We start from the raw sequence: 26,257 nt of genomic DNA on the forward strand, positions 1-26,257 counted from the left end.
GGCACAACTAAAAGCAGAACACAAATGCCAGAGAGTAACTTAGAGTTCTGAGTTAGCCAAACAGTGTTTTCTCAATTAGAAAAAAGTATATCTGTGACTAAAGCTATCAGCAGTTAGGGCACATTTTGAACTAAAAAAGGAAAGCTGACACTTCAAATATGTGTTCAGCTGTGTTCAATGCTACTGATTTCAAATAACCCTGAGAAAACAGAACAACTCCACCAGCTGATTGCACTGATTAGTCACTGCTCTCCGCTTGAAGGTGAGGTAATCAGTGAAATCATCTGGTGGAGTTTTTTGGTCGGAAAGAAAACCTGCAGCCTCAAGGCCCTCGAGGGTAGGAGTTGGAGAACCCTGCTCTATGCGTAGATGTAGACTCATGTTATATCAGCCCAGCAAAGTTTGCACTTGACCTTAGCTTGGTTCATTATGAAAAAAATCAAAAAGGTTTTCACAGAGACTCCCTATAAACAACAGTCACTGTAGTTTTCTCATGATCCAAATCTCACAGAACCACAACAGTTTTATGGTCCAGTGCATAACACTTTCTTCTTTTGCTTTTTCACTGGCAGTTTGCACACAGCTTTAAGAGGGGATAGTGTACCCAGTTGTACAAACAGGGCCCAGTAAAACAATGAAAGGTCACATAAACTTTTTAGCATTCAAAAAAGCGTGACTCATCCCTGATCAGATGACTCTAACCATTGAACATCTGGATCTGAATTGAGATGCCTTAACCATTCTTGACTCGTCCCTGACTTTCTGAAATCCACACTGGTATTCTGGAAAAATATCTCTCAGGTTTCAATTTTACTTCTGTGTTCAAACTGTCAAACTCTGATCCTCTAGCTGTTGAGTTTTCTTCTCCTCATGGATACAATCACCAAAAACCCAGTCGGGACTGAGAGAACTGTTGGAAATACTACAACAGAGACTGTCACTGTCTGTTTGTTCCTCCATGGGTTCATCAAACAGGTTTCTGTTGTGTGCTGCAGGATTCTGACTGGATTCAATGTTTCCCCAAATACCAATCAAGTCATCTCTGTCCTATTCCCTGTCACTGTGCTACTTTTTTCCCCTCACTGTTTTTGGCTGTGGGAGACTTTCATGAAGCCAAGATGTTGACAGTGTTTGGCTGAGATTGACAACGTAAGACTGACACATTTATGCCTCTGTGTTCGGAGCGATTCCAGGAACAAATCATATCCTTTCTTAGTCTAGGCAAAATAAGTCATTGCATGGAACAAGTTATGGTACAGTGTACATCATGATGCAGGCTTAGGCTCACTGTGGTTCATCTTTAGAGGATTGGTGGTCAGATCGTCCTTTTCTGATTAGTTTCCTCCTCCAGTCTGTACATGTGTCCATCACCAGCCTCATTTCTGTCAAAACGTCCTTCAACAGGACACTGAACCTCGCCCTGATCCTCATTGTGAGTCTCTGAGGATGAGCTCCTCGCCTCCAATGAGGAATTTAAATTCCTCTGATGTATTCACTTTGAGGATGGGCCCAGCTGGGGCCTCGGGGGAATCCACATCAGATATCAGGGTTGATCAGTACCAGTAGGGGTCACGAGGAGATAATGGGGAGAGTTAAGGCTCCTGACTGGGTTTTATCGGTTGTATTCATTGAATTCAAAAGACGGACGGGCAGAAGAGGCCAGAGTGTCCTTCATCAATTAATGGAGTGGACGAGAGCTCACAGAGGAGCCCATTAGAGCTAATTACAGTCAGAGATAAGAAGGTCAGATGTGGGGGCCCCGATCTGCTTGGCTCTTTCTTTTTGATTCTGCTCTGCAAAGTCTCAAAGTATAATCGGACTTTTCATGGACAGAACATTAACCCTTTAATATGCAGCTAAAGCCCTTTTTTCTTTTTTATTATTTGGGTTTAAAGAGAGCTCTTTCCTTCTTACAGTTTAAAGTTTGGATGACATAAAAGCTTGCAGAAAGTTTGGATATTTCTACTTCAGATAGTCTTGGTTGTAGACAGTATGTCATGCCCTTGAAAAAAAAAAAACACTGTAGCTTAAACTTATTATCATTTTTCGAGATAATGGTAACGCCTCTTTCTTTAGTACCATTGCGTTGCTTAAGGAGGGGAATTATCAGTCCCTATCTCAAACATGGCCATCGAGTTACTATAACGGATGTCTATACTAAACGTGCTGAGCTTTCAACAGCTATGTATTCATATCTTGCAGAAATCCCTGAAAATCACCTCTAATTAGTATGTGTGGATAAAGAAATTGGGTACTCAGACTAGGAACGGGTACCAAATTAAGTACATTTATAGGTACCTACCGAATTCCGTCAAAAGTACCGGGTATCAATTCACGAAGAACCTAAAGGTACCATGTTGAGGTACCAAAATGCGTCCATGTGAGGGAGAGGAAGAGAAGGCCATTTTCCATGCTGACCATAAACACAGCATTAAAAGGTTATTTTTTAAAGAATAAAAATATTTAAAAAATGAAAAAAAAATGGACATAACTTTACACCAGGCTACAAAAACGTTTGGAGATAAATTGGTTATATTTTGGTGGAAATGGATTTTAACTGTATTAAAAACTCATACAGCGACAATGTAAGTCACAGATGTTACTAAACCTTTGGGCTTTCGGTAAATGAAACATTTAAAACGCAATTAAAGACATTTACTCTGAGACAAACAACAAAATAAAGATCAAAAAACAAGATTAGACTAGTTGTTATCGTTTCTGCTGTGTGATACATATTAACCTGTAATATTTAAGTTGATTTAGCAAAAACATTTAGATTTTTTTGATTTTTATGAGATAGTTTAACACATGGAAGCCTTTCGTATCTTTTTTAAATGTCAAACTTTGCACAGATGTTACTCATGGCCAAATATCAAACATCACACATAAAACTCAAAATCAATCGAAATATTCACTACAATTAGAATCATGAAATCAGTATTTTCTAATGTGAGGACTGATCTTGTTATAGAACAAACAGTGTCAAGCACTGTAGCGCTTCCCTCTGCCTGGGTTTGCCATCATCATGCTGTTGGTATTCTGTGGGGTGAGGAGGGAATTGTCACTGTGTAATACCAATTATGATAAACTGGGTGAAAATTGCACATCTCACTGTTATTCGTCGCCGAGGGATTAGCTGCTGCAGGATCTTAAGCAGGGTTTGATTTGCTGTTGAAAATCCGTCATTCTCTCTCACAGCAATCAGGCTCTTTTCATTTGTAATTCATGGAACGCCAAAAATGGATTTAGATTCTTTGCAGGATTACGGGAGAAACGCTTCTTTGAGGAAATGTAAAAGGTAATTTGCTTTAAAGATTCCAGCAGTTAATCCACAGAGGTACATAAAACCTCTGAATGATTTCCCTCAGATTAGGTTGAGTTTTTTTGTTTCTTTGGTATTATTTATGATGAATGCCTGTGTCTGTATTTTTTCATCTGCCATTGTGTCCTTGTCTGTTAGCCTGGCTGACAAAACAGTGTCTGATTACATGTGTGGTAAAATCAGAGTGAAAGATGCTGAAAATGTTGGACTTTTGCATTCAGTATACATTTCAGGGCTGCTGTCAGAAAGTTTAAGCTTATATGTCAAGATTTAAAGGGGACATATGACACAAAATCCCCTTTACTGACAGAAATATATGTCACTGGCATGTCTACAGCACCGCCTAATACAACAAAGATCCACCCACCCCGTTCTTTGCTAGCCCCTCTTTTCTGAAATCTGTCCTCAAGCGAGCTGTTTTAATAAGCTCAAAATGACGTCATTAGACGTTTAAAGAGGGGTAATATGTGTCACCATATTTCAAAATTCCAATATAAAGTAATAATGCTGGATCTTCATACTAAACCTGTGCAGACTTCAAAAACAAATATTCATATGATGTAGAAATCTCTGGATCTGTCCATAAAGTGCTTAAAACGGTTCCTCCCCAAAATAGCACGAGATCTTTAAGAGACTTGCTAAAATGATGAGGTCTTCACATAGGGACCTCTTGACCGGCTCATGACTTGATATGTAAAAGGATTGAGTCTAAAACGCTCTTAGCTCTGCACACGACAGGCCTTCAGAGGGGAGGCCAATCAGAGGGAAGGGGGTTTGTTGAGTCCAGAGCCTTAAAGAGACAGCAGCAACAAAGCGTTTCAGACAAAAGCTAAAATGTGATTTTTTTTAAGACACAGAGAAAAATTGAGTTTTTTGAGTGAAAATCCTGCAAAACTACAAGGTTAACAGGGGAACAGTATAAAGCCCAAAGAAGCTCAATACCCCCTCTTTAAGAGACACACATCGCTAAAGCTGGCAGCAGAAGAATGATGAAGAAAAATCTCTGGTCTCATCCCACAGTCTTATAATCCTGTCTTTTCCCGTCAGGTTGAACATCCTGCTGGGCGGCATGACTCCTCTCTACTTCCACATTGTCAACGTGTGTTTGCACTGCGCTGTCACCTGCCTGCTCATGCACACCTGCGAATGCTGCACCTTCGAGGACTCTCACCTGGCCTTTGTCACGGCGCTCTTCTTCGCTGTGCACCCCGTCCACACGGAGGCTGTGAGTACATAACACACAATGTCTTTTAGCTCGTCATCTCCAAAAAGTGACTTCCATAAAAAGTGTAAAAATTGAGATGATGAACATTTTCTCAGCGTGAATAGAAGCGTTGACCTTTATGTGGTGGTTCATTACTCTGCAGCAGCCACAGTAAGAGCACTGAGCTGTTTTTTTTTTTTTTTTTTTAATACCAGGCATGCTTAAACCCTGCACCAAGACATGAAGCTTGATGAGAATATCTCCTCTCAGCTCAACAGAACACTCTTTACATAATTATATATAAATGAGAAGGATTTATTTATGATGTAATCAGACTCCGTAATTATCCAGCAGCCTTTATGCAGTTGCGATGGAGTAAACTGATAGCCTGTTTGTTTTCTGAATCACTGGAGTGTCTTTGTTTTCATTTGCTCTACAAGCTGCAGCTCCGTGTAAGAGAGCCAAACATTTTCCAGAGGAGTCAGGGTCAGGATTTATTTAGAGCCTAAACACGCTCAACATCCCCCCTCAGGGTCTGCTGGTTGTGTCCCAGTTTACATCTCATGCTACCGAAACAAAAGCAGCTCATACTTATTCAGCAGTGAGGTTATTCAACTCAGAGGATGTCAAAATCAAGCTCCGATCTCTCAGGAAAAACTTGAAAACTTCTTATTTGAGGATGAGATTTTAAACCTGCTCCAGAAAAAAATGAGTGGCACAGCTCTGGTTTTAACCCAGAGTCATCTGTGGTGGTGTCTGTCAGTTCTCACCCCGTTAGGGTTTTTTGTCCTGTGTGCAAAAGTCCCTTTAAGAGGAGAGCAGATTCTTCAGTGTCAACCCAGGATGTCACACTGATAAATTATTCACCCTCCACTGTAGATTTTTGTCCCCGAATGTCAGCCAAATTTATTCCTCATGCTCCTCTTGCCATTCAGATCCTCTGCTCCACTTTCTGTGTTTTCCCAAAGGGCGACATTTACCTCGACATGACACTGAGAGGTTGTGATTCCGGTTTTGCAAGTCGCGGCAGATATGCAAAAACACTGATTATTATTCCTCAACCTGGCTTCAACAGGTGTGTGACAGTGAGAGCTCTGCACAGAGAAATTGAAATGGAGGGGGAGGGTGGGGGGTGAATTAAGCAGAGGAGAGTGTGCAGCTCAGAGAAAGAGTGGAGCGCAGACGGAGAAATGCATGAGATATGGTGGAGGGGGCTGTGAAAAGAAACCAGAGGAGGGAAGAGAAGCGAGCGAAGAGAGATGAATGCAGAGCAGCGGGGGTTGTAGCAGGACCGACCTCCTGCCAGGGCGCTCCCCCAGCTCCTTCGTGCAGAGAGATGGAGGAGAGGAAAGGGGGAGTCCAGAGGAGGCGCAGAGGAAGTGAGCAGGGAGCAAGGGAGGCAAGATGACAAGACAGAAAGGGAAAGAAGCGAGAGCAGGAAGCGTGAAGGAGTCAGAAATAAGGTCTCCAAGTCTCCGGGCCGGTGAGGAGCGAGTTTGAGTTTTGTGCTCATCTCCCAGCATGCCATTCAACCTGACAGAGCGAGCAGGAACACTGCACAGGGTGTGCACAGACCCTTATACACACATCGGTTGCATTCTTCAAACCTTTGTTTAAAATTAGACTCATTAAAAAACTATTGTAGGAAATATCAAGCAGAGAGAAAGAAAATGGAAAATCAGATGCATTCTGATTCAGAGTTATTGATTTATCATCATGTTCGTCCTGTAAGCTGCTAGAATTTATGAGCAGGTGTCTGCAAACTGATCTGGTGGTAACAATCGATGATAATAGGTAATCTGCTAGAGACGCAGGTTCACTTTTCATCCGCCATCCTCTTCTGATCTTCACCAGTTTGATGTCAGACTGGAACAGAGGACCCCCCACTGGGCTTCAGCTTTGTTTTAGCTGGTGTGGACTCATGATCAAAGCTGCTGAGAAGCTTTTCCATTCTGAAAACAGCTACACTATTACCACACAACTAAGATTTGTATTTGAACTCCCTACTGTGAGACACTGCTGCCTACTTTTCACAAACAATAGAGTCGCCTCCTGCTGGCAAATAGACTGGTGTTTATTTTTAAGCTATAGTTTTGGGGCTTTCATGCTTCTGTTTGGAAGAAACCAGGGTTGACTTATAGGGAGAGGGGCTGCAGGTTGGAATAAAACCTTGACTGCCTACATGAGGACTAAACATCTGTGTACTTGACGGCAAATTGTTGCCCTGCAACTACATCGATCACTTTTTATATTCTTACATTATCTTATGGTCTTAGGGCAATCTACAAGTCAGGATTTGTGATGTGGACCCCCTTTGCCTTTAGAGCTGCCTTAATCCTTTGTGGCATAGATTCAACAAGGTACAGGAAACATTCCTCATAGAGTTTGGTCCATATTGACATGATAGCATCACACAGTTGCTGCAGATTTGTCGGCTAAACATCCATGATGAGAATCTCTCGTTCCACCACATCCCAAAGGTGCTCTATTGGATAAGGAGCCATCAGAAGATGGGTACACTGTGCTCATAAAGGGATGGACATGGTCAGCAACAATACTCAGGTAGGCTGTGGACTTTAAACCATGCTCAGTTGGTACTAAGGGCCCAAAGTGAGCCAAGAAAATATCCCCCACACCATTACACCACCAGCAGCCTGAACCGTTGATACAAGGCAGCATGGATCCATGCTTTCATGTTGTTGACGCCAAAATCTGACCCTACCATCCGAATGTGGAGCAGAAATCCAGACTCATCAGACCAGGCAACGTTTTTCCAATCTTCTATGGTCCAGTTTTGGTGAGCCTGTGTGAATTGTAGCCTCAGTTTCCTGTTCTTAGCTGACAGGAGGGTCACCCAGTGTGGTCTTCTGCTGCTGTAGCCCATCTGCCTCAAGGTTGGACGTGTTGTGCGTTCAGAGATGCTCTTCTGCAGATCTCGGTTGTAACGAGGACTCTCCATTCCATTGCATTCTCTGTAAACCCTGGAGATGGTTGTGCATGAAAATCCCAGTAGATCAACAGTTTCTGAAATACTCAGACCAGCCTGTCTGGCACCAACAACCATGCCACTTTCAGAGTCTCTTAAATCACCTTTCTTCCCCATTCTGATGCTCGGTTTGAACTGCAGCAGGTTGTCTTGACCATGTCTACACGCCTAAACACATTTAGTTGCTGCCATGTGATTGGCTGATTAGAAAGTGGCCAGTGAGTGTATGTTCAGCCCTCACCTATGGTCATGAACTGTGGGGGGTAGCTGACAGAATGAGGGCGTGAGTACAAGTGACTGAAATTAGCTTTTCTCCTGACGGTGTCTGGGCTCAGCCTCAGTGAAAGGGCTCGGAGCTCAGACACCAGACTACAGCCGCTGCTCCTTCGCATCAAGAGGAGCCAGATGAGGTGGTTTGGGCATCTTGTCCTGATGCTTCCTGGACACATTCTTGGTGAAACGTTTCAGGCATGTCCATCTGGGAAGAGACCTTGTGGAAAAACAATCATATCATACAACCAACAGCTTGATCAGCCCATACAACTTTTTGAGATTTGATCTGCAACTTTTTATGGATATAAGTTCAAATTCACTCCTTCACTGGGTTTCGATCATGATGTGTACTTTTGAGCACTACTTTTTTCAAAACACTACCTTTGTCCATCTTTTTGATGTCTAAAAGTATTGTTTTAATTGCGTCCGGTGGGGTTCACAGCAGGAGATCATGTCATGATTTTCTCTTTGAAATATCTTCTGGGTTTTCATGTCTTTTTACACCATCCGACTTTTCTGCTTCCACTGTTTATTATTCCAGCTGATCCATGCATCCGTCAGAACAAGCCAAATTGCTTGTTACAAGAAATTTGTAATTTTTCCACTTTTCTTTCAAAACTCATCACCTTCTTGGATTCAAGAAGCTGAATACACTGCCAACCAGGAAGAAAATGAAATCAGCAAACACACACACACACACATATATACACAGAGTGGGGTACACACAGGCTGATGAATCCCAGACTGTTTCTCAGTATAAACAGCCTCTCTCATTAAGGCCAGATGGAGTTCATTTTTCCCATTGTGATAAGGAATGAGATTGGAAGAGGGTACACACACACACACACACACACACACACACACACACACACACACACACACACACACACACACACTCTTTTCACTTTTCACCTAGTAATTCAGCTCATGGTCAACAGAAAGAAGAATTTGAAACCTTTATAGAAGAAGAAGAAGAGGAGGAGGAGTGTGTTTTGTTTCTAAACAGAATCAATCCCCTGGGAGCGATTTTTCTCGCTGTACGCTCCAAATCTTTATCTAACTGGAACACTTAGTGCCCGTTCTCAGTAATCATATATTTGTCTTACAGACTCTTTCTTCTCAGATCAGTCGAAAGAAAACCATTTTAATCAAGCAAAACTAAACGAAACCATCAGAAAGTAAACGTCAACATCAGCAGGCAGCAGCAAGAAGACAGATGGTTTCTTTTGATTAATAAAACATCAGCTGAAGATGTTACCCCCAAGAGTGTGAATTGTTTTTCTCTACAGCAGCTGCTCATAACACAGTATACACATATATCATGCAGACTGCATGTATAAACACCCCATAAGAAAGAAAAAGGAGGTTATATTTTTCTTTAAAGAGCCAAAATAGATCAGTGGTATACGAGCCAATCCATGCACAGGTTTTGGATTGGAAAGTTTTGTTTTTTAGATTAAGTGGCTGATAAACTGTAGCTAATCCAGGGTCAGAGTCTCTTCTGTTTTCTGTCTCCGGTGTCGGTTCATTCACAGTGAATGAGGCTCCTGTTTCAGAGCTGAAAAGCCTCCATTCATCCCCCCTCCCTCCTGTGTCTGCTGATAGCACGCTGGCCATGTGTGGATCCCATCAGCCATATGTGTGCTGTGCTGCCCTGGGCTCACTCTCACACACACACACACACACACACACACACACACACACACACACACACACACACACACACACACACACACACACACACACACACACACACACTGAATAAAGCTGTCTCCGGATGTTTGGGCTATCGGTGAAGGCCAGGACACACAGAGCTGAAGGGACAGTGGACTCTCCTGAAAGCCTCCCCCGGGGTGACAGTCTGCCTGCGAAAAGTCACGCTCCCTCACTCTGTGTGTCTGGGTGTGTTTAACCGAGCTGTACTTTTACACTTCCTCTCCCCTTTCGCTGGTTTGGGTGCAGAGAGGCGGCTGCAGCTGCAGCAGAGCTCAGATTCCTGCACAATTATGTAATGGATCAGAATTAGACAGAGAGACGGGAGAGATGGGGAGAGGGGTGAGAGTGACAAAAAGGTACGTTTCATTCTTTCCTCTTCTCAGTGTCACCCTGGCTGCATCCACAACGAGCTTTTCTTTCTCTCTAATCAGTGGAAGAGTTGGATCATACACACCTCCTGTTTGAATTTAATCAGATTTAAGACATGATGGTGAAGTCAGATTATTTTTTTGTGTTGTCGAGAGAGGCAGACAGCAAAACTTACAACTGCAAAGCTACCAACCATAAATTCTATCTATCCATCCATCCATCCATCCATCCATCCATCCATCCATCCATCCATCCATCCATCCATCCATCCATCCGTAAAATATGTCCATTTAATTCAATTCAATTCAAAGAACTTAATTTATCCGTTAGGAACTTTGTGCAGAGCATCAGTGAATGTACAATACAACATGCATTCAAACAGTCAACCTAAAAATAATGATAAAAGACAATTAATTAAAATGAATGAATGTCCATCCTTCCATCCATCCATTAAATCTTTCTATCCATCCATCCATCCATCCATCCATCCATCCATCCATCCATCCATTAAATCTGTCTATCTTAATCCATCCATCAATCCATCCATTCGTCCAGCCATCCAGCAATCCACCCTTTACTCTAGGCATCTATCTTTTCATTCATTCAGTTTATTTATATTCATCAGTCCATTCCACCATCCATCATTCATCCCATTCTATTTTTCATTAGTCAATCTATCTGTCTATCCATTAATTGACCAATCAATATTTCCATCCATCCATCCATCCATCCATCCATCCATCCATCCATCCATCCATCCATCCATCCATCCATCCATCCATCCATCCATCCATCCATTCATCTATCCATCCATCCAACCATCCCTCCATTTAACCATCTATGCCTTCAGTCATATAATCTATCAATCTCCATTCCTCCATCCATCCATCAATACATACATTACGTCTGTCATTCTATCTGTCCATCTTTCCAGTGACCCATCCAACCATTTTTTCCATCTGACCATTAATTTTGCCAGTCATTCATCTTCCCATCAAACCAATCAATTCGACCACTCATCCATCCATCTGTCCACCCTTCTGTCTACCCATCCATCCATCCATCCCTTTCTTCTCTGTTTATTTGGTGCTGGCTCTCATTGGCAGCAGCCTAAGAACGTTGTCTTGTCATCCATCTCTTCAGAGTTTCTGAGCTCCTTCTGGAGTATTTCAAACTGGACACATGGGCCCTACATCAATCTCTGGGTCTACCCTGAGTTTCTTTCCCCAAAACCCCAAAGAAAGGTGCTGGAGGGGTCCCCTTCTGATGCCTGAGCCTCTATGAGTGGCTCCTGAGTTTGAGTAAGCAGAGACTGTACTCAGAACAGACCACGCCCTCAGATTTATGGATGTTTGACTGTCCTGTCTCATCAGGTTACATCCGATGGATGATTTTTGCTTCTATCTCTTTTTGTGGCTAGACCACAAAGAGGGGTGGAAGCAAAAAAGAGACAATGGTCACTCAGAGAGTAAAGGACTCTTTGAGTGGAGAAGTTTTGAAAGTTAAGAATGAAAGAGATGTGAGGGAAGAAAGTTTCAGTTGGTGCAAACTCGTCTGTGACATTTGAATGGACAGAAAACTCAGACAGCTGCTCCTTCCTCGTCTGCAGCCTTAAGGAGATTAATCTGTTTACTGCTGCTCATATTAAAATCACACCCAGAATATGTGTGTGTATGAATAGGAGAGAGACTTCACACACATCTGTTATTTATGCAGAGATTTGAGTCTGCCCCCCATCACCACCACAGACTCCTTCTTTCATCTTGCACCTTCATTCACTCTTCATCCCTCTCTTCCTCTGTTCTCTTCCCCCTTTCATCTCTGTCCATCCAGGCCCCTCTGAAGTATTCGTAGGTGATGAAGTGAAGTCTTCTCCAGACTACACACACACACACTCTCACTCTAAACTCAGAGTCAGAGGCTGTCCACTTGAGAGAGTAAATAATCTCCTTTCATCTCGATTCTGCGCGCATGATGGATGGACACACAAGATGTGTATGTTTTCAGAAAGCAACCAACAGCAAAGTTAAAGCTGAGGTTCAGTGTGTGTGTGTGTGTTCAAAAGTGTGTAACACACGTTGTCTGTTCCAGCACTTGCAGCTGTTTTCTGTAGAAGTTTCTCTGACACACCCTTCCTTTTGAAACACATTTTGACGTTTTAGAATAAAAACAAGACTTAAAGGGGCTGTGAGGAGTTTGAAAGTGATCTTGAAAAAGTCTCCCTTCTAGATACATGCTTGATCGTAATCCATACTTTATAATGAGATTATCAGCGCTAATATTACTGGTTACAGGTTAATTTAAATTTCCACTTTTTTAGCTTCTAGTTCAGGTTGACCAGGACCGGATTGATCCACGGCACGTCTAGATCTCTATGACAACACCACGCCAGCTGATGAAGTTTAGTGGCGAGAAGAGATAAAACACAGAGATCTGTGTTTTTCTCTGCTAAAACTATTTCTGTGACTAATTTTGTAGTGATGGTGGACATAGGAGCCTAACTGTGAGACAGAAAAAGGACAGAAGAGCAGAAGAAAGCTAAACGGGAGAGTGATACAGCCCCGAGCTAAAGGCTAATTAGCCTTTAGCTCGGGCTGTATCACTCTATAACACAGGGTCTAAGCTGTTTGTGATAATGTTCATTTCAACCCACAGTCAGCAGTTATTCTGCAGGGGTCTGTTCAAACTTGATAGTCTATCAATAAAATGAAGAGTGAAGTTGCATTAGCTCTGGTTGGTAGATGACTGGCAGGACATAGCTAACCAGGATTTACTGACGTTACACATTACAGACATGTCTTAGAGCATCGTGCTGCCAGCTGCGCTTAACATAAAAGGCTACTAAACTACTTACAAAGTGACAGTGTTTACTTGTTGTTACATTAGCCTACAGAAGTGTCAGAGCACCGGGCTGACGATGTCGCTAACATATAGCCGGCTGCTACAATGTTTGCTTGATGTCATGTTTCAAACCATAGCACTATGTAACTGTACTAATAAATACCTTACCTCTGTGCGTTGTATCCAGTAAAAAGCTGTCTTGAAAAAGAAAATTTGTTTTGATCCAATCTTCATTTAATTCCAAAACAAACACACGCTTCACTAAAAGGAATTTACGACAGTGTGCGGAGACTCCGGGCCACAAGGTGGCGAGGGAGTTCATTTAAAACAGATCCTCTTCATTGCATCTTTAAAACACCTGAGAGTAATTTAAAAACTACCAACTGGCGATTTTTTTCTATTTCTGACTGTCCTCTATCACTGAGTTTATCATCCAGAAATTTCTGGCTCAGAGCCTGTGAAACTCCAAAAAACTTTTCAGGAGTGCATGTCATAAAAAAGCTGATATTTTTCCTGCTTGTATATATTACTTACTGACAGCTTGTGTCGTGCTCTGCATCCATGCCAGTCAAACCTCTCACTCCACCAGATTTGATAGGAGACAAAATACATGCTCTTTATGAGAATCTGCTTCTTCCAAATTATTAAAAACATACTGTCTCTTATTGAGGCCAAACAAGTGCTTGAGCCAAAATCAAGGCTCACAGTTTCAAAATAAAACGTCACGCACTGATTAGTTTCCCTTTCACATTAAAGCAACAAGTGCAGCTTGTAATGTGTTCATGCTTCTGCTGTGAATAAAACACTGAGTTGTCCTGTTCTCTCCCGTGGAGCCTGAATGCAACATGAAGTAAAACAACAAAAACAAGATTTTCCATTCCAGCATTTGGCATTGAAGTCTGGCAATGAGAGCTTCGCAGCGTCTAGCCAGGCTTAATTTTATCCGGTTGTAATCTAATATGTCTCTCCTGTTCCTTTGTCTCCCACTCGCTCCCTGCGAACCTCTGCCAGGTTTTGTGTGTGTATGTGAATGTGTGTGTGTGTGTGTGTGAGCTGCGGAGGCTCCTTTTACTCTTTTTTTCATGAGTTATCACATGAAAGTCTTTCCTCCTCCTCCTCCTCCTCCTTCTCCCCTCAGTGCCCTCCATCCTCCCTTCCCTTGCGGCCTGCTCTTTATCAGTGTTGGCTGGACGTGTTTACTGCTCCTCTGCCAGGCTCCTACACACACACACACACACACACACACACACACACACACACACACACACACACACACACACACACACACACACACACACACACACACACACACACACACACTCACTCATAGAAAACCTCCGCACACAGATCCACTGGCTGGAATTGTGGCTGATACAGTAGATCAACTTTATGGAGAAACACCGCTGAATTTAAGAAGACAGAAACACATACCCTCTATTACTCCCCAGACAGGAGGCCAGCAGTTTTGTCCACTTTCTTTCAAAAGTCTGTAATATATCCTGAAAATGTCCCCGCTGCTAAAACAGCTTTAGAAAGAGCGGACAAACACAGAGGACAGCCGGGAGAGAGCAGTTTTTGGCTGGTTGTAAATTCTCTGATCATTCTTGTCCGTAATGCCCGATGATATAATCCCTTTAAGAAAAGTGGTGTTATTCAGAGGGATAAACATGGGCGGACGTAAACTGTAACCAAAGACAACGACATGACACATCCCCAGGAGTGAAGCCAAAATAAATTGAGCCTCCTGCCCCAACTATTCCTCAAAAAATGTGTTCTTACTTCTTACATTTTAAGTTTTAAGAAGATTCTCACATCTGCCTGTGACATACTCATTTGGTGCCATCAGCATTTATTAACAACTAACAATTTATTAACAATTAAACTAGAAAAGCACTAAGAGAGCACAGACATCCACCAAGCATACTGTGATTGTCACCAACACTTAAGTCCTACTTTAATGTTATACTCCCTTTCAGCAGACTGTCTGCTACAATTTGGTGTTAGTTGCAGGTTTTTTACCTGACAGTGTTGAAAATTATGATGACCCAGTACATATTTCATATTCCAGATCTTAGTATCCAGAATATTGCCAGGATCTGGATCATACTTTTACATCTGTCAGAAATTATGGTGACCTTGTCTTGTATTGTTTTGCAAAGCAATCCGGCCATTTATGGTGGAGTTATTTCCACATATGGTGAAAACGACCCTATCTCACAATAATAAAGAATCCTTTAAAAATTAAATCACTTTTTCCTCATCCCATTTTGAACATTTCCTGAAAATTTCATCAAGATCCGTTGGTTACTTTTTGAGTTATGTTGTTCACAGACGATTAGAAAACTCCCAAAAACATAATCCCTTTGATGGAGGTAAAAAATCAAAGCGGCACAAATACAGCAAAACCATGAATTGCATCCCTCAGGTTTAAATATTTGTCTGACATTGTGTAACACACCAAAGTTGTGCTAAATGTCACACACCTGTAACAGAATCTGAGATTTTTAACAAGCAGGTGTGAGGCCTCTTTCCAGGACTTATCAGTGACCTCTTCAATCTGTTTTTACCTCTTATGATAGGTTTTCAGGGCTTCTTTCGGTTGTAGATGCTATAGAACCTCTTTCTTAAAACAAGTCTGATTACTGTCATTTATCTTCTCTTGCAGTGTGAAATTTTAAAAGCTTTAAAGCTCACTGGCGGCTCTGCTAATGGCTACCTGTCTGAGCTTTCATCACAGCTTCACTGTTCAGGCTGTGGTGCCAAGTCGTGCATTTCACTGTAGCATAGCAACATAACTGTGTTATTAAGGACATCCAGCGCTGTTTCCTGACCATGAGTAATCCCTAAAATATGTATCGTTGTGTGTTTTTGTGTGTGTCTTTGTACTGCAGGTGTCTGGGATCGTGGGCAGGGCTGACGTCTTGGCTTGTCTGCTGTTCTTACTGACGTTCCTCTCCTACATCAGGTAAGATGACTCTGCACACTCACACACACACACACACACACACACACACACACACACACACACACACACACACACACACACACACACACACGCACACACAAATGGTGCAAGGTGGCATAAGCCAAATAAAATTGCACTATTAGCGTATTTTTTTAACAAATGTTAACATTTTTTTGAACAACAGACTTGTTTTGGTTGTGTTGGGTGGTTTCTGGTTGGGGAGTAAAGGCTTTTGCACTGAGTCTGTTTTTTTTCATCCAAAAATAGCCTTTGTTAAAAAATTACTTTGATCCCATGAAATGTCAATCATGTTTGCACACTTGATCCAAAACTTTCATTCGTCATTACTTTTTTCGGAACAGGTTTGATTTTTTTGCATTTTTTCACACCCGCCCAAGTTGTTTCTTGTAGTTAGACTATTCAGAGATGCTGTAGGCTACTTGCAACATCACATTCTTACATTATCTGACATATGACAGATGTTTAGTTGATGAATGAAGACTCGTGTACATGTGTGTGTCTGTGTGCCTATGCCTGTGTGTGTATGTGTGTGTGTGTGTCCACGCGCATATCTCAAACATACTGACAGCCACTGCTCAGGATCAATTGCTTGATCACTGCTTGATGATCCCATTTTTCTTTTATGGCCAATTTTTGCAATTAATACAAAAAAACGCATCGGATTCAGTGTGCAAGGTGTCTGTGCGTGACGCTTTTTTCAGATTACGCGTCTAAAAATCACATCCAAAGAAAACTGACTCAGTGTGCTAAGACCTTAAGGCCTCTTAAGGTTTACATCCAAAAACGCTAAAAATCAGTGAAAAAAAAATGGAACGGAAACGCTGAGGGAAAAAAAATAGCTGTAGTAAGCATGCCAGGCCTGTAGTTGGCACTATAACTGTCTTGTCCAGAAGCCACTTTTGGTAGATCTCCACGGGAGTAGAGTTTAGCTGATCATCTGGTGTATCGGTGAATACTAAGAGCAGAATTGGAGCAACAGATGCAAATTTTGTTGAAAGACAGTCAGCAAAATGAGCAGATTGAGCAGCACAAGCACAACACGGTAGTTCGCATAGGTCATAACAAAGGGAATATTGTGCTGTTGTATGCGCTCACCTGGAGCGGAGCATGACATCAGCGTTTCCATTGAAAATGCTAGCTTACTGTTTACACGGCAACGGTGTCAGCAGCGTCTTTTAGAAAAATCCCACTCTGGAAGCTGTTAACAAAAGTTTGCATTTTAGGTCGGCTAAAATGCTGTTTCCGTGTAAACATGAGGCCGAAACGCAACAAAACCTTTGCGTTTCACCCTAAATCAAGTGTCGTGTACACACGAAGCACGGAGGAAGAAAAATACAACTTTATTGAAACAAAACACCAAACAGATCCTAAATGAGGGTGAAGCTTGACTTGACTTTCACTCGAACTTGTAGAGCAGAGTGACCCAACATTATTCTGTCAACTTTAAGAAATTCCTCCAAAATGCAGGACAATCTCAGGTGTTTGTTCAAATTGACAGGGATTACAGCTATGCAGCAAGTTTCAGGCACCACTTCTTTCTGTTTCATACGATTGTATCTGAATCCAGCTGATTCTCATGTGAGCACCATCACTCTTCTGCTGCCAGCTCCAGACTGCAGCATGCATACTGTAGATTGAATAAAAAATTAAGCTAGGCGACCTGTATGATATAATTTTTCACATCAACAAACAACTTGATGAAACCAAATATCAAAGTCTTAACCTGCAAGACAGATTCAGAACTGCTATCGTCGTTTTTTTAATTGCTTCGAACAGGAGCAAGAAGAGAACAAATCTTTCCTCATTTTATTGTAAACAGGACAAACACTGAATACCAAAATCTTTCTCAGTGCCCGGGCTCCAGCTCTACCTCTGTAAATCACATTCTTCATCTTTCTCTTTCTTTTTGTCTCAGGAGTGTGGGGGCGTGCGTCTCCGAGGACTCATTCCCCCCCACAGCGTCTCCATCCTGTCTCCTCGTCAGCTTGTCGCTGGGTACCTGTGCCATGCTGGTGAAGGAGACGGGCGTCACCGTGTTTGGAGTGTGTGTGCTGTACGACGCCCTGGTGCTGTGCCGCAGGCCACTCATCCAGTAAGAGCTCGCTGCGCCTTTTGTTTTCTCCTCCTGATTTATGTGTCGCTGCTCCTCTGAGCAAGCACGCAGCTCAGGATATTAATGCTTTCTCTTTAGATTTACTCAGCTAAACTTGATTACACCTGAGAGCACAGCACTGCACACAGACACAATTTGTTTGCAGATAGAACGTGTCCTTTTAGTCGAGTTAGCAGCGTTGGCTTGGGCATTTTAGAAACAAGTGTACAGAGGTTTGGATTTTTACTCCATGATGTGCGTTAGTGACACAACTTGTGTTGGTTTAATTTTTCACGTTTAATGTTTCGGCTCCCATTACCATTTATATCTCTGTGTCAACAGCTCCCTTTATCGTAGTTCTGTGCTTTATTCAGCTCCATATTAAGTACAAGGTTTTTTATCAAGTATTTATCACCAGAGAGGAAGATCCAGTTCAGAGCTTCATGAATAAACCGTCCATCGAACCTGTCTCTGCAGATCCATTCAGGGACTGGTAAAAAAGCGTGTGTTCATAGCTCTTCTATCAAAGGTCACAGAACTAAAATAAGGCCATAGTGGTTGCTGAGTGTTTTATTTTTACTGGACTAGGAGTAAGGAACATTTGTCTAAAACACCACTTTAATCTGTGTAGCGACCTTTCCTCACTTTCATCAGCAGGGACAGCACAGCAGCAGGACCTAACAGGGAGAGTGAAAAGAGTTAAGTGTTTCAGGTTTAGATGCTTGAAACAACCTTGATTTAAATATCTGATCAGTAACTTGAATTGTTTCAACCAGTTTAGACCCAAAGCAACCTCTAAGGCTGGATGAGACTTGACAGTGCCGTCATTTTTAAGACACAAGACTCATGGAATGCGCTGTGATTTACTGAAGTACACACGGCGAGAAAATAATAGGCGGGTTTTGGGATTTTTTAATTCACATGGAGGGAGTGAAAAGTAAAGGTGCACTGATCACAATTTTCTGGCCGATCACTGATCTTTTAAAAGCCTGACCTGCTGATACTGATTTTTATATATTATTTTTTATACCTGACAGCATATACCTTCAATGTTCCAATTCTATTTTATTGAAAAAAATTAAACAATACCTGTTAAACAATAAAATCTTAATTTTTTAACTTAAAAAACCAATAAAGTGTCCTGAGTTTTAGGTCTTAGAGCAATAAGTGACAATGTCTGGCTGTCAGACCTTTCTGGAGGCATATAAGATCAATTTCATATGTAAAGATGGGGAGATCACCGATCCCCCAAATCAGCTCAGATTGATCGGTTGACCAATTGATCGGTGCATGTCTAGTAAAAAGGTTTTTGTTTTAGTTTTTAGGGATGCACGATATTATCGGCACAATATCGGTACCGGCTGATAAAAGCTTAAAAACACGTTTATCAGTATCGGCAGATATGAAAATTTCTGCCGATATGCACAGCCGATAAGGTGCTATTCAGTTAGGATTATTACTATTTTCCATCTGAAAAATAAGCTCCTTACATAAACTGTAGCACTTCATTCATTTGCACTGCAGAGCTCTGTGTCTGTCACTAGGTTGTTACAGTAGCTCTAAAATAATCAAATGCAACTTGGTTATGTTTAAAAATGCATTGTACATTTAAAGTTCATGTGATCTAAAGAAATTATTTTTCTGCATTTCAACACTGAATGTCTTGAGTTTGAAAAAATAATACATTTCTTATTTATGGCAAAATCAAATGTTTTTTGTCTTGTTTTATGTGTGTTTCTTAAACAAATAAGACCGTCACAATTAGAGTAACACATAAATTCCAGTACAGGATAGACTTAGCTTTCTTTACAGTGAAAAAAACAAACAAACTTGTGATTATCGGTATCGGTATCGGCCAAAAGGGGTTTTGATATATTGGCATATCGGATATCGACAAAATCCAATATCCTGCATCCTTATTTGTTTTTTTTTCTTTTGAGAACCGTCTTTTTGACGGCTAAGACAGATAATGCTGTCTAAAATGACCTGTGTGGCCTGAAATGGAATAAATGTGCATATGTGGCATAACCTTTAAGCTGTAAATTTTGCATCTGGTCTAAATGTGTTAAAGAGAAAAAATGTTTTAACTTAAATATTCTGTGAGAGTTATCTGTTTGCCATTGGTAGTGACACCTTTGGCTGGAATTCATAGTTTTTCTGTGTCAAATACTCATGAAGAGTCACAGTGAGTTTGTTTGAAATGTGACAAGCAAACTTTTGTGAACTCAGTTTGTGTACATCTTTTTTTTTGTGCAGTATCACTAAAAAGTAGATCCAAGAATTCACATCTTTTTTCTCACTTGGTGAACTCTTTCCCCCTGCTAAACTTTGCCCATCAGCATAGTGTCATGAAAAGTAGGGTAGGGGCTCCGAATTGGGTACGTTTGTAGGTACTGACCGAAGTACCAGGCACCATTTCACATCCTTGTGACTGTGAGGGAGAGGAAGTGTAGGCGTTTTTCCATGCTAGACATAAACACAACATTACATTGTTATATATTAAAGAATAAATATTTTAAATTGAAAAAAAAGAGATTTTATTGACGTACACATGGATACTTTTATCCATGTGAACACAAAAAGTACCAAAAATTGTTACCGTTGCATACCGATATCAATTGCCAGGTACCAGACATAGTTACCGTATCGTTTCAAATGTGAAAGATACCCATCCCTAATAAAAAGGGACTTTTTGGTCTCCATTATTGTAAATAGATTATTTACAATAGACCACTGATGTTAAAATTTTGTATTATTTAGAAATAACCAATTCTGGTGTGGCTTCAAAGTAATTACTAAAATATGGAGACTTTATTGACTGAATAAAGCTCAACCTCAGGGCAAAAAAAGACTAAAATGAGACTCAAACAGGCATTTTAAATTGAGGAATAAATTAAGAATCTTAAGGTCAAATAAAAATACTTTTCATTGCATGTATTTAAACTCCGAACTCAGAAACTGTTTGTGAATTGTTAAAGTTAAGCTTTTTTAAACTGCTATGTTAGCAGTTATAAATGTAGAGTGTGCTCTGAAGTGTTTGTAGTTTCCTCTCAGCCCTTGTGAAGATCAGACTCTCCTTGGGGATAAATTTCATCCTTCTAATTAGGAACAACTGGAATGAGCTTCTAACGACAAGTACATGATGTCTATCAATTTACAGCACAAGTGAGAACATCTCTTCAGTTCAAATACATGAATCTGACTCATCTTTCTTAAGAACACATTGACACAGATACTGGTGTCTGATGTTGTCTCAGGCACTTTTGTGTAACTGTTCAAATCATTTGCTGTCTTGCTGACAGGTATTTACACTTCCTTCAACCCCTCCTTAAGAGGTTTGTTGTGTAAAGAGAAGAAAAGTGGATTTATTCAGATGAGACAGCACAGAGCAAAAGCGGGAAACTCTGACACAGAGGCAGATGTTTCCCTACCAGACTGATTCTGGATGCAGTAAATTATCCGTCCTTCCTGTATGACTTTACACAGAAGCCATTATCCACGGCTCACTTTTTACCAGCCTGCTGTGCTGCTGCTGCCGCACTGTTCTCATCCCAGCTCAGCTCTTAAAGAAGCCTGCAGAGATAATAGAGGACAGATGCCTGGAGAGCACTGAGCTTCAGATAAAACACACAAACCCATCTCTCTCTTTTCCCATCCCATCATCATTCCAGCTGCTTATTTTAATGGACCATACCAGTGTTTTCTATGCTTTAGCCCATTAACTGCGAATCACATATATATTCTACATTACTGCCGGCCATTTTCCAAAACACACCGTCAGTCTTCAGATGGATTTCTTACCTTCCAGGCACACTCTGGGTTCAGCTCATTTCAGACCTGTAGGAAAATCTTCTCATAGGGACTTAAAGAGTGTTTCTGGCCAATCTCAGAGGACATCTGGTCCGTTTATCCTGTTTTAAACAGTCACAGCCTCTGTGTTTTATTCAGGAATATACTGGATCACAGCCACAGACCCTCTTTAGAGGTGAAATGTAAACACAGAATAGAAGAAAAAACATTCACTACACTTCAGTTTACACATCGCAGAAAAAAAATCCTACAATTCTTAGGTCTACAGATGGATATTGATAAGATTTTATTGATACCAATACCATTATTGATTCTGCTTATTTATCCGACTGACCAGCGTGATTGACGTATGGCACATCAAGTGACACCAGCATAAGGTCTGGCTGCTTATAACGTCAATAATCAACAAGGAAATCTGTCTTTTGTATGTTTTGACGCTCCCAAAATGCAGGGGGCAGTGTGTCACAAACACAGGTGTCGCCACAGTACCAAGCTAGAATAGAAAAAGTTGTTTAAACTGTTTACACTGGTTGTGTCTGAAATCATTCACTCATTCCCTACTCACTACTCACTATATAGTGAATTAGATGTAGTGGACTATATAATCCACTACATCAGCTAGATTAAAACAACATTTCGGACACTACTCACTCACAGGATTATTTTTACTATTATTTTATTTTACTGCGCTTCATTATAATAATAATAATAATAATAATAATAATAATAATAATAATAATAATAATAATAATTATTATTATTATTATTATTATTATTATTATTATTATTTTATTTCATTTTTTTTCTTTATTAAGAGAGTATAGAACCACCATTTTCACGAGAGTAAGGCAACAATGCACATTTTCAACATTTGAACAAGCGCTAGGGGATGATAGATTTTTTTTAAAAGTACAAAATACAAGCTGCTGAAATGATTTAATGTCTTTTTTGAATTCCCTGTGAACTTAATAAATAAAAAAACCCACCAAGTAAGTTTTTTTCCCCAGATAATTCACATTTATGAACATATATTTTTTTTAATAATGAGAAGATTTATAAAGAACTGTTTTTCCTCAGTATATCACTTTAAAAGAGCCCGAACACATTTTTACACAGTAAAACAAAATATTCTTTGATTTAGAAATACAATCACATAGTTGTTGCCAGAAATCCTTCACATCTGGATAAAACAGCACTCCTTTTGGAGTTCAGCCGTGTCCATCATTTTCGGTGTTCAGGCGCGATGGATCTTGGTATATGTGAGGCTATGAATCCATTAAATCCATCCTCCGTGTTACCTGAAAAAGGGGCCGGGTTTGTTGACCGCATTAGGAAGAGCCTTTGAAATGGGACAGCCTTCGACGCACTGCTGTGATGTAATCGGTCTTCGAATTCAGCCTTCGTAGGCTGCAGCCCCCGAATTGGGACACAGCCACAGTTTACCAAGATCCCTGAATACAAGCCAGGAGCTTTGTTTGAGGCACAGTTGCTTTCTGAACAGAAGCAATAAGTGAACGGAGTACTTGAAACTAAAGACTTTGCCTTTTAAATGAGAGAAACGTTTTCCTGCTGCGTTTGTTGAGCAAACTTGACAGCCTGGCAGATTTCAGGTCCTGCCGTTTTCTCTGAGCTGCTATAATTGGTGTAATTTGACATCTGGCACATGGGTTAAGGTAAAAAAAAGGAACCTGTTTCAGATTATTTTAGCTTCTAATAAAACATCAGTCGGCAAGTGTAGAATCGTTTCATCACAGCTGGACATGCTGTTGCTTGTGCATGGCTTTGCATTTAATAAAAGGGCTGCAAAACAAAAGGGCAGAGATTTGATTTTAATGGGTAAACAAAATAAATTGAAAGCACAGTCCAGAGTGAGGTCAGGTCATTTAGAAAGAAAGACTTCAGGATACAAACACAAGAACAAAACCATTTCTTAATGACCGAACTCTCCTCAGAACTTTCTGCTTCTCAGTTTATGAACAATTAATCCATAAAGCCTAAAGGCCAACGTAAGAATGTGATAGATGAGCCATCTGCAGCAGGATTCAAGTCTTTGCAAGATTTTTTCATTAACTTCTGACATTTTTGAAACTGCCTGCAAGGAAGGAAGCTCTTATTCATGAATTGAAAGAGGAGTTGGCTCAGAAAATGGTCCTTAGTGATGTATGAACATGTAAATGAGCATAAAACATAAAACATGCTGCTCTTTTTACAGCCTAAACAGGAGAAAATCTTTATGTGTGTTGCTGTTAGCCTGATGGGGATATTGCTTCAGTGAGGAGCTAAAGTGAGAAGCTGTGTGCATGCTTTCCAAATGTGTGTGCACAGTTGTGTGTCTGCTTTTTCTGTGAGCGTGTGGCCGTGCACAGGTCCAGATGTTTGGGAGCCTCCCTGCTGTGTAAGCTGCTCTGAAATGTTCTGGAATTAGCTCGCTGCTGCTGAGCCTGACCGGCTGATAACACACTCAAACACAGCATGCATGGGGAGGATTTTATGCAAGTGTGTATTCAAGCGTGTGTGTGTGTGTGTGTACATAGTGAGAGCAATCTGTATCAGAGGTTATTCTAGGCAAACTTCCCCTGGGCATCTGTCACTTAGAAGTGTGGCAAACATCCAGAGCACTGCAGGGCTGTCAGAGTGTGTGTTTGTGTTGGTGAGTGTGTGCATATGATTGCATCTCTTTATTACTGTACGAGTGTGAGTGTGCATTCCTGCTTGCTTGTTCAGTTCACTGATTTTTTGATTCTTTTGTCTTTAAAAGAGGAATCCTGCGACGTTTAATAAACCGTCTGAATTCCAGACCAAACTGGGTGTTTTCACAGCTCATTTAAGAAAATAAAAATATGCAGCGTTTTTGAGCCCATTAGTTCTAATGAGGTGCTGAAGGGGACACAGACAGATTCCACTGCAGGAGCATGATTTTCTAAGGTTGCTTAGAGAATTTGGTTCCTTTCTTCAGATGTTGGCACTTTTGGTGTTGTACATAATCAGGTAGTGTTTTTGTTGGAAGAACCTTTACGAAAACATTGTTTACTTTTGTAAACCTCTGTAAAGAAGCAAGAGACGAAAAGTAGAGAGGCAGCAATTTATTGAAAACTGCATGACGAAAGTCTAACAGGCTGAAAAAAAACATTAGCCGAGGTAAAGGTATTAGTATCTGGACTTAAATAGTTGGGCTGATGCATCCCTAATTTCCTTAATCACCTACAAATGACCTTGTATGCGCTGCAGCACTGGTGAGCAGGTTCTTAGTACGGTGACTCAGAGACAAAATACCAACTCAGTTTTATGTTATTATCCTTACTTGTGTGATTTGACTATCAAGTCATTGTGGCTGCATATTTTTGTTTTTAAGTTGTGTTTTGGCCATTTTTTGGCCTTGATTTAAAAACAGACAGTACAGTTGGAAGAGGGGGCATCTGGGTTAGAGTAGGGAGTGGCATGCCAGAAAATGGCAGACCTCTTGAGGCAACAGCTTCAGGCCACATGACCGCTACTGGGCCTACTGGAGCCCCCTTTATTTTTTACGTTGCATAAACACAGCGTGCTATTACACTTTGTTTCTGCTACGTACGTTGACACTCCAGTCCAGTGGTCCCCAACCTTTTTTGGGCCACGGACAGGTTTAATGTCGACAGGCTCTTCTTCTGTTTCCTCACTGACTCTTTTACCCTGCCTAAAGAAACTTTCCAAAGATGTTTGCTTTTTTATGTTTTACTAGCTTGGCGGTTTGGCATCAAGAATGAGTCACTGAATGAGTGACTGAGTGGATCCAGTCTTTTTTCAAACTAAAGCATCATTCAGAATCAGATTATAAATCAAACTGAAATAATATAAGATGAGTATTTTTTTATGTGCCAGTATCAGTTGACCCACGGACTGGTACCGGGCTGTGGTCAGGGGTTGGGGACCACTGCTTTAGTCAACAAGAAATAAATTAATTTCTACAGGAAACTCAAATGCAGTGGATTTAGGTGACCCCCACATGACAGTGTGCTAGCTTGGCTACAAACTAGCCAAAAAGCTAAGTCTCCAATTTCATTGCCTATGTTGTTTGGTTGAAGAGACAGGTAAGGTATAAATTAAAGTATTTTTTTAATGAATTTTTAAAACATCTGAATTAGATTCTGCTAAAATAGGGTCATTCTTTTTGTAATATACAGCCTTTAAAATTCTGATATGAAACACAGAATACAAATAAGCTACAGGTTGGTTAAATGGTTTCTCTCTATTCGTGAAGAAATGCACTTCTTTTCGGTACACAGATTACACATCTACTGTCAGGAGTCACATACTGAAGTAGAAACAAGGCAAAAACCTTGTTAGAGTTAGACTTTTCCACAATTTTTCACACCCTGCATCCTTTCTGTATGAGCCTCCAAGAAAGAAATGACCTTATATAAATACTTCCATTGCAACATCAAAATGGATTGGATCAAAATGTAAACACCATAATTCCACCATTAACTGCTCTTCATGCAGATACCTAAGAGAAATAAATTGTCCTCAGACTACCCCTGAGGGGAGCTGGCATGAAATAGCAGGTTGTGTTCTACCTGCTTTTGCTCTCCATACAGACATAAACACCTACTGGTATGATCAGACTAGATTTTTATTTACTATCTAAAAAAGATGATTATGATAACTGTATGATTGTGTGT

The 26,257-nt window shown here is 40.8% G+C and overlaps 1 protein-coding gene across 1 annotated transcript in view; it reads left to right on the top strand.

The window, feature by feature from the left end:
- Nucleotides 1-26,257, top strand: part of tmtc1 (transmembrane O-mannosyltransferase targeting cadherins 1) — a 109,848-nt gene that overhangs the window by 9,195 nt on the left and 74,396 nt on the right. The window contains exons 2-4 of the mRNA XM_074698703.1: nt 4,370-4,547; nt 15,603-15,676; nt 17,613-17,789. Coding sequence (XP_074554804.1) covers nt 4,370-4,547; nt 15,603-15,676; nt 17,613-17,789 — 429 coding nt within the window. The remainder of the gene's footprint in view (nt 1-4,369; nt 4,548-15,602; nt 15,677-17,612; nt 17,790-26,257) is intronic.

This window comes from Halichoeres trimaculatus, unplaced genomic scaffold, assembly GCF_033239565.1.
Source record: "Halichoeres trimaculatus isolate MK-OKI-2021-1 unplaced genomic scaffold, fHalTri1.1 fHalTri1_scaffold_21, whole genome shotgun sequence".
Classification (NCBI taxonomy): Eukaryota; Metazoa; Chordata; class Actinopteri; order Labriformes; family Labridae; genus Halichoeres; species Halichoeres trimaculatus.